General features: G+C 41.5%; 1 protein-coding gene across 1 annotated transcript; it reads left to right on the forward strand.

The window, feature by feature from the left end:
• Nucleotides 1-11,096: 11,096 nt before the first annotated feature.
• On the forward strand, nt 11,097-12,146 carry LOC110465446 (histamine H3 receptor-like). The gene has a single exon (XM_021521256.1). It carries the CDS (start codon nt 11,097-11,099, stop codon nt 12,144-12,146), a length of 1,050 nt encoding a protein of 349 aa, XP_021376931.1.
• The last annotated feature ends 2,704 nt before the right edge of the window (nt 12,147-14,850 follow it).

A 14,850-nucleotide genomic window follows, 5' to 3' on the forward strand; every position in this document is an offset into this window, starting at 1 on the left:
TAAAAGCACTCCTTTAGACTTGTCTTGTTAGTTGTAGTTCATTCTTCGCGGAGCCGTCTTTCCAAGAAAACCCTGATGCTTGTAACAAGATCTGGGGTAACAAACCAACTGTGAAACGTTTGATCTAACTGACATGTCAATACTGAGAAACTGACGACAAAGAAATCAATATAACACTTCTTTGGTTTTAATGTATCCATTGTAGCGAATTTAACGTGTACTCCAGGCTTACCAACTGTTTCTAATATCAACATTTTATTTATTATGTAATTTGTTTGAAAATATATCAAACACTATATTTAAACAAGGAACTCAAGACCGACGTTTTCGTAAATTATATTATTATCAGTCATACTGGAGAAACACTAGATAATTGTTAGAAATTCCACATTATTACTAGGAAAACATCACGAATAATAGAATACTAGATAATTCTATTTCAAATTCACGATATCTGTTGGTATATCAGCAAATGAAGGTAAGGCATATTGTGTTCTGTTTTATTTGTTGTTTTATAACAACCTATTATGACGTCATGAGGTTCAACTTGATCAGACGATGACAAGACAGAAATGACAAAGAAAAACAAACGGGTAAGGGTGCATGCAGTATACAGTTGGGTGTAACAGGAATGATTTGCTGTCAAATTCATTATCTTATTGAAGTTCTGTATAAAATATGTGTTTGCTGTTTTCTCAATGTTTTTGATAGTATAGATTGAGTGAATGTATATGTATAACCTTAATCTAGGACATCTCATTAGCCGCAGATACCGGCCTCAGCTTGTTTTTTCAGTTCCTCCACAAACTCGCACACACTTCAATTGATCACATGCATTAGCAGTAATACGGTTAGTGACGGGTATCCTGGTGCGAGCCTATCATCTCGTCAGTTAGACACTGACCGGGGAATTAATTGGTTATGAACGTGCGAGTTGATTGGGCATTGCAATTTAGTCAAAGAGCTTTTCGTCTAATGCCAAAGTTTGACGATGTTTCTCGAATTAATGCGTTACTAAGGAATTTGTTATGAACGAACGAGTTGATTGGGCATTGCAATTTAGTCAAAGAGCTTTCGTCTGAGGCCAAAGGTTTAACGACTTTTTTCGATTAAGTGTGTTAATAAAGAGGCTTCCATTGCTTATTGAATTTACATGTCACAGTTGATTCTGTAAACCAGAGTTTGTTTTAGATATCAGAATGTTCCGGGTAGACGCGCTCTGTTAAATAATGAACTACGTCACCAGGGATCTGTACGGCAGAGGTTTCAGCTATACTGAGGTACGGTCGTCATCACGACATGATTTTCCATGATGGGATTTCAGTATCTGCAATTATGATAAACCGTCCGAGATCGTTGATCCCAGAATCGGACTTCAGACAATATGTCGGATGCTATATAGGCTTGGTTTCGCTATCTTTTTCTCTGTCTTCTGTTAGATTTCGAGTCACCTTGGTTTTTGGTTTTGTCATTGTCTGTATTCTATCATATTGACATGGTTTGCCGATTTAAGCCCTGTGATTTGACGCAATGTTCTTTTTTATTCCGTTGCACCTTGAGATATTATTCAAGATGAAATAAACACCCATTAATTGCCAAAAAACTGTGTTGTTAATTTATCGGTGGTTTTTTCTGAGATTACGTCAAATTACTTACGATCCAAATTATTTTCAACATATATTCACAATTTTGTTTTATTTATATAAGCTTAAACATGAAGCACAATATTTCGGATATCAATTATACAATTTGAACATAAACATGATTTTCATTAAAAAAACATGTTTACAATATAAATCTTAGGCAATTGATTTAAAAAATTAAACCATAGAACGTGGGGTTAACGTAACAAATAAAACATAGAATAAATGTTAACTAACCAAAGGCATTCATTGTTCAAATTATTGGTTTTAGTAGACATACGTATAAAAGTGAATGTATCACTATGTGTCTAGTGATGACATTGTAATAGCTGTGCCCACTATGTGTCTAGTGATGACATTGTAATGGCTGTGCCCACTATGTGTCTAGTGATGACATTGTAATAGCTGTGCCAAATATGTGTCTAGTGATGACATTGTAATAGCTGTGACCACTATGTGTCTAGTGATGACATTGTAATAGCTGTGACCACTATGTGTCTAGTGATGACATTGTAATAGCTGTGCCCACTATGTGTCTAGTGATGACATTGTAATAGCTGTGCCCACTATGTGTCTAGTGATGACATTGTAATAGCTGTGCCCACTATGTGTCTAGTGATGACATTGTAATAGCTGTGCCCACTATGTGTCTAGTGATGACATTGTAATAGCTGTGCCCACTATGTGTCTAGTGATGACATTGTAATAGCTGTGCCCACTATGTGTCTAGTGATGACATTGTAATAGCTGTGCCCACTATGTGTCTAGTGATGACATTGTAATAGCTGTGCCCACTATGTGTCTAGTGATGACATTGTAATAGCTGTGCCCACTATGTGTCTAGTGATGACATTGTAATAGCTGTGCCCACTATGTGTCTAGTGATGACATTGTAATAGCTGTGCCCACTATGTGTCTAGTGATGACATTGTACTAGTTGTGCCCAATATGCGTCTAGTGATGACATTGTAATAGCTCTGTGCCCAATATGTGTCTAGTGATGACATTGTAATAGCTGTGCCCATCATGTGTCTAGTGATGACATTGTAATAGCTGTGCCCAATATGTGTCTAGGGATGACATTGTAATAGCTGTGCCCACTATGTGTTTAGTGATGACATTGTAATAGCTGTGCCCAATATGTGTCTAGGGATGACATTGTAATAGCTGTGCCCAATATGTGTCTAGTGATGACATTGTAATAGCAGTGCCCACTATGTGTCTAGTGATGACATTGTAATAGCTGTGCCCACTAGGTGTTGATGGTATGGTAGTAATGATGAGGTGATGACACAGATGGTCCCATCATTGTATAGTTTATTAGAAATTGTATCTATTTATACCGGTTACCTGCCTGTGTATAATTGGTATATAGTGTCCCATTACTCAATATTTAAAGAGTGGCTCTTTATCAAGTGTGTATTTTAACTGACAAACTGAATCGTTTCCGTTGTTTTTATACTATGTCACTTTTAGCTTTATCTTGACGTGGTCGACTTTGACGTGTTATGATAACTCATGTGTTTAACAGCTACTTTGAACACCTTTGTCATTACTCTCTGAACTGACAATCCCTAATGACTTTTTTGTATGGCTGATGAAACGTAATTATCAACTCTTCGACTACGTCGGGTAGTGATACCTGTCATGTTTAATGTGGCTAGCGTGACAGTGTATTGATAAGACATCAAGGGAAATTAATCATCCGCTAGCTGACTATAGAGCTTTCGGAACGATTTTTTTATGATAAGTGTCCTAAGCGCGTTGTCTGTAAAATGGTATAAGTCTCGAACCATGTACCATAGATAGCAACACGACCAAAACGTCCGGGTACATTTCACCAGCATTAGACTGTCTAATTAACACACAAGAATTGTCTAATTAACACACTAGAATAAAAACATACGCATGTAAAACTATATTTTTGTTTTTAACAAGAACGAAATAAAAACCGCTAACACGCAAAAACAACATTTATGTGTTTTGTTTAGCAAATAGTGAAGCAAGTCCAACGTGCTGACGAAGAATATTATATAGAGCGTCCTGCTTCATAATATTAGACCTTTTCATTTCGTTTTTATAAATATTTTTCTATACCATAATATATATTTTTAGAGAGAGAACTTTCCACATAACAGTTTATTTAGAGTTTTCCATAGAGTAATTTATAAAGTACTTTCAATATTATGATTTATATATAGCGCTATGGTCAATGATTTATATGGTTCTCTTTATGATGATTATTTAAAAGACTTGCCCATGTCGTAACTTTTAATTCATAATTTATTTAGTGTTTTCTATATGATGATTTATAAGAGTTTTCCATGTCGTAACTTTTATAAAGCTTTTAATCTATAATTGTTTAGAGTTTTCTATATGATTTATAAGAGTTTTCCATGTGGTAATGTATATGAAGCTTTATTTCATAATTTATATGCAGTATATACACAAGACAATATGTAGAGCGATTGACATCTTATGTTCTGATATATAGTATTTTAGCACAGTGATCCCCCAGATCCTTCCCACACCTAGATACATCGTCCCGAGTGTTCCCCGAGACCCTTCCCACACTTAGCGACATCATCCCCAGTGATCCCCAGACCCTTCCTACACCTAACGACATCGTCCTGCGTAACCTCACAGTGATCCCTAATACCCTTCCCACACGTAGCGACATCATCCCCAGTGATCCCCCAGACCCTTCCCACATCTAGCGACATCGTCCCCAGTGATCCCAAGACCCTTCCTACACCTAACGACATCGTCCTGCGTAACCTCACAGTAATCCCTCAGACCCTTCCCACACCTAGCGACATCATCCCCAGTTATCCCCCAGACCCTTCCCACACCTAGCGACATCGTCCCAAGTGATACCCCAGACCCTTCCCACACTTAGCGACATCGTCCCTAGTGATCCCCCAGACCCTTCCCACACCTAGCGGCATCGTCCCCAGTGATCCCCCAGACCCTTCCCCCTCCTAGCGACATCGTCCTGCGTAAACTCACACTGATCCCCAGACCCTTCCCACACCTAGAGACATCGTCCTGCGTAAACTCAAAGTGATCCCCCAGACCCTTCCCACACCTAGAGACATCGTCCTGCGTAAACTCACAGTGATCCCACCGACCCTTCCCACACCTAGCGACATCGTCCCCAGTGATCCCTCAGACCCTTCCCACACCTAGCGACATCGTCCCAAGTGATCCCACAGACCCTTCCCACACCTAGCGACATCGTCCTGCGTAAACTCAAAGTGATCCCACAGACCCTTCCCACACCTAGCAACATCGTCCCCAGCGATCCCCCAGACCCTTCCCACACCTAGCAACATCGTCCTGCGTAAACTCACAGTGATCCCCCAGAGAGACATCGGCCAAAGTGATCCCCCAGACCCTTCCCACACCTAGAGATATCGTCCCCAGTGATCCCCAAGACCCTTCCCATACCTAGAGACATCGGCCAAAGTGATCCCCCAGACCCTTCCCACACCTAGCGACATCGTCCTCCGTAAACTCACACTGATCCCCAGACCCTTCCCACACCTAGAGACATCGTCCCCAGTGATCCCCCAGACCCTTCCCATCCCTAGAGACATCGGCCAAAGTGATCCCCCAGACCCTTCCCCCACCTAGCGACATCGTCCTGCGTAAACTCACACTGATCCCCAGACCCTTCCCCCACCTAGAGACATCGTCCCAAGTGATCCCACAGCCCCTTCCCACACCTAGAGACATCGTCCCAAGTGATCCCCCAGACCCTTCCCACACCTAGAGACATCGTCCCAAGTGATCCCACAGACCCTTCCCACACCTAGCAACATCGTCCCCAGTGATCCCTCAGACCCTTCCCACACCTAGCGACATCGTCCCCAGTGATCCCCTGGACCCTTCCCACACCTAGATACATCGTCCCCAGTGATCCCCCAGACCCTTCTCACACCTAGAGATATCGTCCCCAGTGATCCCCCAGACCCTTCCCACACCTAGCGACATCGTCCCCAGTGATCCCCTAGACCCTTCCCACACCTAGCGACATCGTCCCCAGTGATCCCCTGGACCCTTCCCACACCTAGCGACATCGTCCCCAGTGATCCCCCAGACCCTTCCCACACCTAGCGACATCGTCCCCAGTGATCCCCCAGACCCTTCCCACACCTAGCGACATCGTCCCCAGTGATCCCCCAGACCCTTCCCACACCTAGCGACATCGTCCCCAGTGATCCCCCAGACCCTTCCCACACCTAGCGACATCGTCCCCAGTGATCCCCCAGACCCTTCCCACACCTAGCGACATCGTCCCCAGTGATCCCCCAGACCCTTCCCACACCTAGCGACATCGTCCCCAGTGATCCCCCAGACCCTTCCCACACCTAGCGACATCGTCCCCAGTGATCCCCCAGACCCTTCCCACACCTAGCGACATCGTCCCCAGTGATCCCCCAGACCCTTCCCACACCTAGCGACATCGTCCCCAGTGATCCCCCAGACCCTTCCCACACCTAGCGACATCGTCCCCAGTGATCCCCCAGACCCTTCCCACACCTAGCGACATCGTCCCCAGTGATCCCCCAGACCCTTCCCACACCTAGCGACATCGTCCCCAGTGATCCCCCAGACCCTTCCCACACCTAGCGACATCGTCCCCAGTGATCCCCCAGACCCTTCCCACACCTAGCGACATCGTCCCCAGTGATCCCCCAGACCCTTCCCACACCTAGCGACATCGTCCCCAGTGATCCCCCAGACCCTTCCCACACCTAGCGACATCGTCCCCAGTGATCCCCCAGACCCTTCCCACACCTAGCGACATCGTCCCCAGTGATCCCCCAGACCCTTCCCACACCTAGCGACATCGTCCCCAGTGATCCCCCAGACCCTTCCCACACCTAGCGACATCGTCCCCAGTGATCCCCCAGACCCTTCCCACACCTAGCGACATCGTCCCCAGTGATCCCCCAGACCCTTCCCACACCTAGCGACATCGTCCCCAGTGATCCCCCAGACCCTTCCCACACCTAGCGACATCGTCCCCAGTGATCCCCCAGACCCTTCCCACACCTAGCGACATCGTCCCCAGTGATCCCCCAGACCCTTCCCACACCTAGCGACATCGTCCCCAGTGATCCCCCAGACCCTTCCCACACCTAGCGACATCGTCCCCAGTGATCCCCCAGACCCTTCCCACACCTAGCGACATCGTCCCCAGTGATCCCCCAGACCCTTCCCACACCTAGCGACATCGTCCCCAGTGATCCCCCAGACCCTTCCCACACCTAGCGACATCGTCCCCAGTGATCCCCCAGACCCTTCCCACACCTAGCGACATCGTCCCCAGTGATCCCCCAGACCCTTCCCACACCTAGCGACATCGTCCCCAGTGATCCCCCAGACCCTTCCCACACCTAGCGACATCGTCCCCAGTGATCCCCCAGACCCTTCCCACACCTAGCGACATCGTCCCCAGTGATCCCCCAGACCCTTCCCACACCTAGCGACATCGTCCCCAGTGATCCCCCAGACCCTTCCCACACCTAGCGACATCGTCCCCAGTGATCCCCCAGACCCTTCCCACACCTAGCGACATCGTCCCCAGTGATCCCCCAGACCCTTCCCACACCTAGCGACATCGTCCCCAGTAATCCCCCAGACCCTTCCCACACCTAGCGACATCGTCCCCAGTGATCCCCCAGACCCTTCCCACACCTAGCGACATCGTCCCCAGTAATCCCCCAGACCCTTCCCACACCTAGCGACATCGTCCCCAGTGATCCCCCAGACCCTTCCCACACCTAGCGACATCGTCCCCAGTGATCCCCCAGACCCTTCCCACACCTAGCGACATCGTCCCCAGTGATCCCCCAGACCCTTCCCACACCTAGCGACATCGTCCCCAGTGATCCCCCAGACCCTTCCCACACCTAGCGACATCGTCCCCAGTGATCCCCCAGACCCTTCCCACACCTAGCGACATCGTCCCCAGTGATCCCCCAGACCCTTCCCACACCTAGCGAAATCGTCCCCAGTGATCCCCCAGACCCTTCCCACACCTAGAGACATCGTCCTGCGTAAACTCACAGTGATCCCACAGACCCTTCCCACACCTAGCGACATCGTCCCCAGTGATCCCCCAGACCCTTCCCACCCCTAGCGACATCGTCCCCAGTGATCCCCCAGACCCTTCCCACACCTAGCGACATCGTCCTTCGTACTCTCACAGTGATCCCCCAGACCCTTCCGACACCAAGCGACATCGTCCTGCGTAAACTCATACTGATCCCCAGACCCTTCCCACACCTAGAGACATCGTCCCAAGTGATCTCCCAGACCCTTCCCACACCTAGCGACATCGGCATCAGTGATCCCACAGACCCTTCCCACACCTAGCGACATTGTCCTGCGTAAACTCCCAGTGATCCCCCAGACCCTTCCCACACCTAGCGACATCGTCATCAGTGATCCCACAGACCCTTCCCACACCTAGCGACATCATCCCCAGTGATCCCCCAGACCCTTCCCACACCTAGAGACATCGTCCCAAGTGATCCCACAGACCCTTCCCACACCTAGCGACATCGTCCCCAGTGATCCCCAGACCCTTCCCACACCTAGCGACATCGTCCCCAGTGCGTAAACTCGTTACGTACATGTTGTGACATTGTTCAAGTATCACGTACACTTTTAGTCTGGTCGATCTATCATTTTTACTCTAAATGTATAACGCAACGTGTCTTTGGCAGTTAGGTTCCATTCTTTGGTGTTAGTTCCACTTTTGAGAAGGCAGAACATTTAATTCAATGATAACTTCAATACGGGGAAATATGCCAGTGTCAACACACAAGTAAAACAACCGATATCAAAGTAGATACAAAAGCAACGACATGAACTGAGGAGACACCAACACACAAGGAATGGCTGGTCCCCTAAGGAATCTCAGAGGCGAAGTGAGAAAAATCTACTCTCGTAATGATTTAACGGATTTATTTTAGAGGATTTAATTGTGTAACATTCCCGATAAAATTGATAAAAGAAATGAACAAATGTAATGCAACATTAGCTCTTACTTTTACGTGAAAAAAACAGTGCTTAATTACATTCAGCAAATACGAGGATTCGAATAGGCAATACGACACAACTATTCTAACCCCTATTAACCCTCTCTATATCGCTATTCCAACACCTGTGTTGCCACCCCGTATGTCACCCCAAACTGGTGTACACCCCTAATAACAGCCATGAATCACACAAGCAACAGAACGCAATGTCCTCTATACATGCAGAGAAAAATGGAGCCTCTTAATCATGAAATTAGGGCTTCGTTCCAAACATACGGGAAAATTCAATGTTGGTCATGTTTCGAAGACTTGAGGAAAATAATTAAGAAATAGGTATACTACTTATACCTACGTATACTACTCGATTAGGAAAATCACACACGCGATCTCAAGTAAACTCTCCGAATACATATTTAAAAACTATACGTTGTTGTCCCTAATCCTATCATTACCTCTTTTGCTGTAACGTTATTACGTGACACATTAATTTTGTATATATATATTCTGTTACGGAAAGGACGTAAGTAAGTTGCAATAACTTTTGTCACATCCATTTGTCTTTTGTTGCAATAAAATTGATTTAAACTAAGAAATAGGTGAGGAAACTTTGAAATACGAAAATATGAAAAAATGACCAACAAAAAGAAATATTGTCGCCAATGCTGGGCCAATGATCACGCAAGAGATATTATATTTCTGGTCAATGTCACGAGAGATATAATTTTTATCTTGCCAGGGGTAAGCCTACACAACCTATTCCAATTCGACTGATTTTTGTTGTTTTTGTGAATGTGATAAAATTACACACGACTTAATTAAAAAAACAGAACAGGCTAAAATTCCCGGTTTTTTATTTCCATTATTTTGAAAATAGATTCAATTTGAAGAAAACTATTCACTATTTATTTGGTATGTGCAAATACAGCAAAGCGGAAAGGTGTCCATCAAAACCCTGTATAACGTAACAAGTCTAAAACGTTTGACCACAGCAGATACTTTAGTCTTTAACTAGTATTTCACGTCAACTCTACCAGAAGATATTCCAGCTAAAGTCTTCAAATCAAAATACTCCATCTATATATCGGGAAAAAAACGTTTATTGATGCAAATGTTCAAATAAAAAAATAAAAAATCACGCAGGCTTTACTAATTATAACGTGAAATGAACGCTTGAACTTCTGAACTTCCCATTTTCGTATTATAAATAAAACAAGCAAAAGTTAAAAAGCTCTAAGCTCGTTCAGAGATCATTAAGCTTGAACAATGAAAAAACCGGAATTCGCTTGAGTTTATCATCCCATTTATTAAACCATATTCTTAAAACTGAGTAATCAAATATCCAAATACATACCCTGAATACAAGAAATTTTAAATTTTATATACTGCAAAACAATTTATAAAACAACTATTATGAAATGTTTACTGTATGTCTTGATAACTTAACAGAAATTTGAACCGCTGTTGTCAATCTGTTGACGCCGTAGTTTGTAAAAAGTGCGATAAATTGATTGAGCATATCTACATAAACAAATATCACATGCTATCTCCAAGTAAGAGTAAGAGTTTGTTTGTCAAAATAAACACTCGCTCTCTTAATAATGGTTAGGGAACCTGTTGTATTGATCAACACATAGATATATAGCAAGTAGATCTGTATGGTGTATTGGTATGATAAAGCCACTCCCCTTCTGTGACAAATCGTGATTGACAGCTAAGCTTTGACATTTTGGTACATTACAAATCAGACGGAATTTTACAATTCTTCGACCAGCTTCCCAGGTAAAGTCGTCAGAACTCAATTAGCATTGGAACGGCACATCCAGGGCCATTAAAAAGTCTGCGTGTAGGTTTGCTGGACAATAATGGTCAAAGGATTTTCTCTTGCGGTTCACATGAGAGCAAACAGAGAAGGATTTTAATCGGGATTTTTTTTCTGCACAATTGTGCCACGGGCAAAGAAAGAACTGTATTGACGTGTAGTCCCAACACTGATTTAAAGGAGGGAGCTCGTGCAGTTTGAAATTAATAACAGATAGCTCTATGAATATAATTCTGAATATTGCGTGGGGTTTGTTGACAAAACAACATATATACAATTGATGAAATTTGATCGGATCGGAGAAGAACGAGATATTGATTTGCATATAAAGTAATACAAACAAGTGTATTGAATTTGTTATGAGATATTCAGATGGAAACGTGACCGGACGACTATAACAGACTTTTGGTCACCTGTCTGTTCTGTGCATATGAGATAACTGAGTATTTTATTATATGTGATGCAGTCACGTATTGCTTGACATTCTCGTAAGAGGATTCTATTATAAAACGTCAGACTATTTCATTATATTGTCATCAAATAGACGCTGATTGGATTGATATTATACACGGGACAGTGATGTCGACCAATATCACCGAAGGGGCTGCCGAGGACTCAGCTATGTCACTTCCGGTTCTGGTTGTGATTGCTGTACTAATTACTATCATGATCATCCTGACCATGGGAGGAAACCTCATTGTTCTCATCATTTTTGCTAAAGATAAATCCGTCCGACAATTTAGTGACTGCCTCATCGTGAACCTCGCCATCTCCGATTTAATCATCGGATCCTTCTGCATACCGTTATATGCGCCATTACTCTTAACCGGAAATTGGCCGTTTGGGCATGGTGTTTGCCTTCTCTGGCTCGTGTTCGACTATGTTACACCTGCAGCGTCCACACTAAACATTTGTTGCATCAGTTTTGATCGTTACCTACAGGTTGGTCACCCTTTATGGGCACGTACGAACAGGACTAACAAACTTTTGGTCGCCCTGCTAGTGATTCCTTGGCTTCTTCCTGCTCTATTCTTTCTTCCCGCCATTACATTATGGGAAGTTGGTCAAGGTCCCATTATTCCTGAAAATACATGTTTTCTTCCTTACAACGAAAGCATTATGATGCTACTCGGCGGCACTTTGATTGAATTTATTTTTCCATTTATCATGGTAGCCACCTTCAACATTCTCGTGTACATAACAATCCGACAGAGGAGCAAGCGTTTCATGAAGGCCGTCACTGCTCCGGCTACTGCAGGGAATAATCAGAACACTGATCAAGCACCAGAACCCAAGAAGGGAGGACATTCCACTAACAATGCTAATAAAAGTTTTCAGCAAGATCGTAAAGCCGCGCGTTCACTTTTTATCCTGGTGTTGACCTTCGCAATTTGTTGGATGCCCTTCGAAGTAACAGCCCTGGTATCAACTATATGTGGGGGTTGCGTGGATCTAGTTCTTTTCGAGGTGATCTTTTGGTTACTTTGGATCAACTCTACCATAAATCCTGTACTCTACCCCTTACTTCACTCAAGGTACAGACGAGCGTTTCTCAACCTTATCACGAAGAAGAAAAACAGGGTGGTGCCTTTACCTGCCGCTACTAGTGCCGTCATCACCACAACTTAATGTCAGGTCTCAAGAAGGAATGAAGATTCAGGGACAAAACTACATCTATGGGATGATTGAACATATAAAGTTCTGTTACTCAGTAGCTAATCACAGAAAGGTATGTTACCGTATCAGATAAGGCTAGTTACAGAAAGGTATGTTACCGTATCAGATAAAGCTAGTAACAGAAAGGTATGTTACCGTATCAGATAAGGCTAGTTACAGAAAGGTATTTTACCGTATCAGATAAAGCTAGTTACAGAAAGGTATGTTACCGTATCAGATAAAGCTAGTTGCAGAAAGGTATGTTACCGTATCAGATTAAGCTAGTTACAGAAAGGTATGTTACCGTATCAGATTAAGCTATTAACAAACCGCTATAACACAAATCATTACAAAGCATTGTTGTGCTTTGTTCTATCTTAAATTTTGTTTTGAAAGTCATGTTTTTATTTCATGTCTTAATTTATTGATATTGATTTAGTTACAAGGTTTTGAAGACTAAGAAAACATGTTGATTTATCTAAAATTAATGTACAAGCTTACACGCATTTTTCCATTGGAAAAGAAAACAATATTTATTATGTGCTGTGTGTTATTTGCTCGATTTTCTATAAGCAAAATATATCAGCGAAATAGGAATAAGAACCTGCTGACCTTCTACGTTTGTTTACCTATAATAAAACGATGGTGGTCACATGTATACTGATGCAAACTTGTTTCAGCTACTAATTTCTAACGTTTTAAACAATTTATTTATGAAGTTTATGATATTTGAATAATGTGTGAGATAAAAAAAAAAGCCACTTATTGATAATTGGCAGAGGCTTATGGCTGAAATCGCTTGATATGACAATCCGACGAATCTGTGGTATGAATGATTTTGTTTCATATTGTCATCTCTGTGTATATTGTGTTTGCTAGTATAATATTCGATCTCGATGGGAATATGTCTGTGCTGAACAGGGAATGCATTACTGAGGCAGAACAATATTGGTTGTCTATAAACGAGACATAAAATACAGTAAACGAATCGCAATGTCCACATGTTAAATAAACTCCATCACAAAGTCGCTTTTGGGCATGCTTTAAATACTTGGTTTAAAATGTTCTCAATATATTCGGCTGAAACTAAAATTAATGACATGAACACATCAATTTTATCAAGTTTATACACTGTTATATTTATAAATTTTAAGGTTATCAATATTATTAGTCGATGTGAGAAAAACCCCAAAGGATATGGTAGAATGGATATTCTACTGTTTATACCAGTTTCCTGTGTAATGGACATGTTCAGTAAGGCGTACTTCAAATCGCTTATAGTTCTCAAACGCTTGAACAAAATATACGACAAAATAGAATGTTCAGGTAAAATTTAAATTCATAGAAAAAAGCCGCGGGAATTTCACCCTACGTAATAAAAGCGTTTATTTTAGGACAATTGAGAGCTGTGTATTTTTGCGGACGTTTTTTTGTAAATAAATTTCTGTTTTGGTTGGCTGTATAGAACTATCTCTTAGTTATAACGAATTATTTTCAATCGGTCGATTTGACGTGAAATGTCTTTCAATGTTGCTGTTTGCTAGACGATGTAACGTTTTTGTATGTGGCCTATGTGTAGTAGTGACATAGCTACTATGAATACATTTGCTAGTTCAGACTATTGAGTGTGTCCATATATAATTACCCATAGAGAAGATTATTGTTTCTTGTGTATATTGATTCTTTTCAGTTTTCTATCAGAAGTGCTAACAGGGTATTTTTCAAAATTTAAAAAGACATATATATACAACGTCCTTTTAAAGACATCGAGGAATCATGTGTGTTTCTACCCTATGTTTACCTGTAGCATGTTATTGTCAGGATCGCTCTCGTTTACCTGCAGTATTCATCTTGTCCTGAGAAAAAATCTGAAAATTCTACAACCAACGTGTCAGTTTCAGTAGAAAGGTTCAGCTGTATTTCGGAATAAGTCGTCAAATAAATAACTATAATAATAACTCGTCAAATAAGTATATAATTATATAAATCGTCAAATAAATAAATAACTATAATAAATCGTCAAATAAATAAATAACCACAATAAATCGTCAAATAAGTAAATAACCACAATAAATCGTCAAATAAGTAAAAAAACTATAAAACTCGTCAAATAAATAAATAACTATAATAAATCGTCAAATAAATTAATAATCATAATAAATCGTCAAATAAATAGATAATTGTATAAATCGTCAAATAGATAAATCACTATTATAAATCGTCAAATAAATAAACAACCATAATATATCGTCAAATTAGTAAAACACTATATAACCCGTCAAATAAATAAATAACTATAATAAATCGTCAAATAAAATAAATAAACATATAAATCAAATAGTCAAATAAATAAGTAAGTATAATAAAACTTCAAATAAATAAATAACTATAATAAATCGTCAAATAAATAAATAACTATAATAAATCGTCAAATAAAATAAATAACTATATAAATCAAATCGTCAAATAAATAAATAACTGTATAAAACGTCAAATAAATAAATAACTATAATAAATCTTCAAATTTAAATAAATAACTATAATAAATCTTTAACTTAAAAAAAAATTAACTATAATAAATCTTCAAATAAAACAAATAACTATAATAAATCGTCAAATAAATAAATAACTATAATAAATCGTTTACTCGCCGTGAATACACTCGTTACTGCACCTT

Source organism: Mizuhopecten yessoensis, unplaced genomic scaffold (genome assembly GCF_002113885.1).
Source record: "Mizuhopecten yessoensis strain PY_sf001 unplaced genomic scaffold, ASM211388v2 scaffold11079, whole genome shotgun sequence".
Lineage (NCBI taxonomy): Eukaryota > Metazoa > Mollusca > Bivalvia > Pectinida > Pectinidae > Mizuhopecten > Mizuhopecten yessoensis.

Bases quoted from the DNA above. Each gene is read 5' to 3' on its own strand.
- LOC110465446 (XM_021521256.1), top strand. From the start codon at position 11,097: ATGTCGACCAATATCACCGAAGGGGCTGCCGAGGACTCAGCTATGTCA.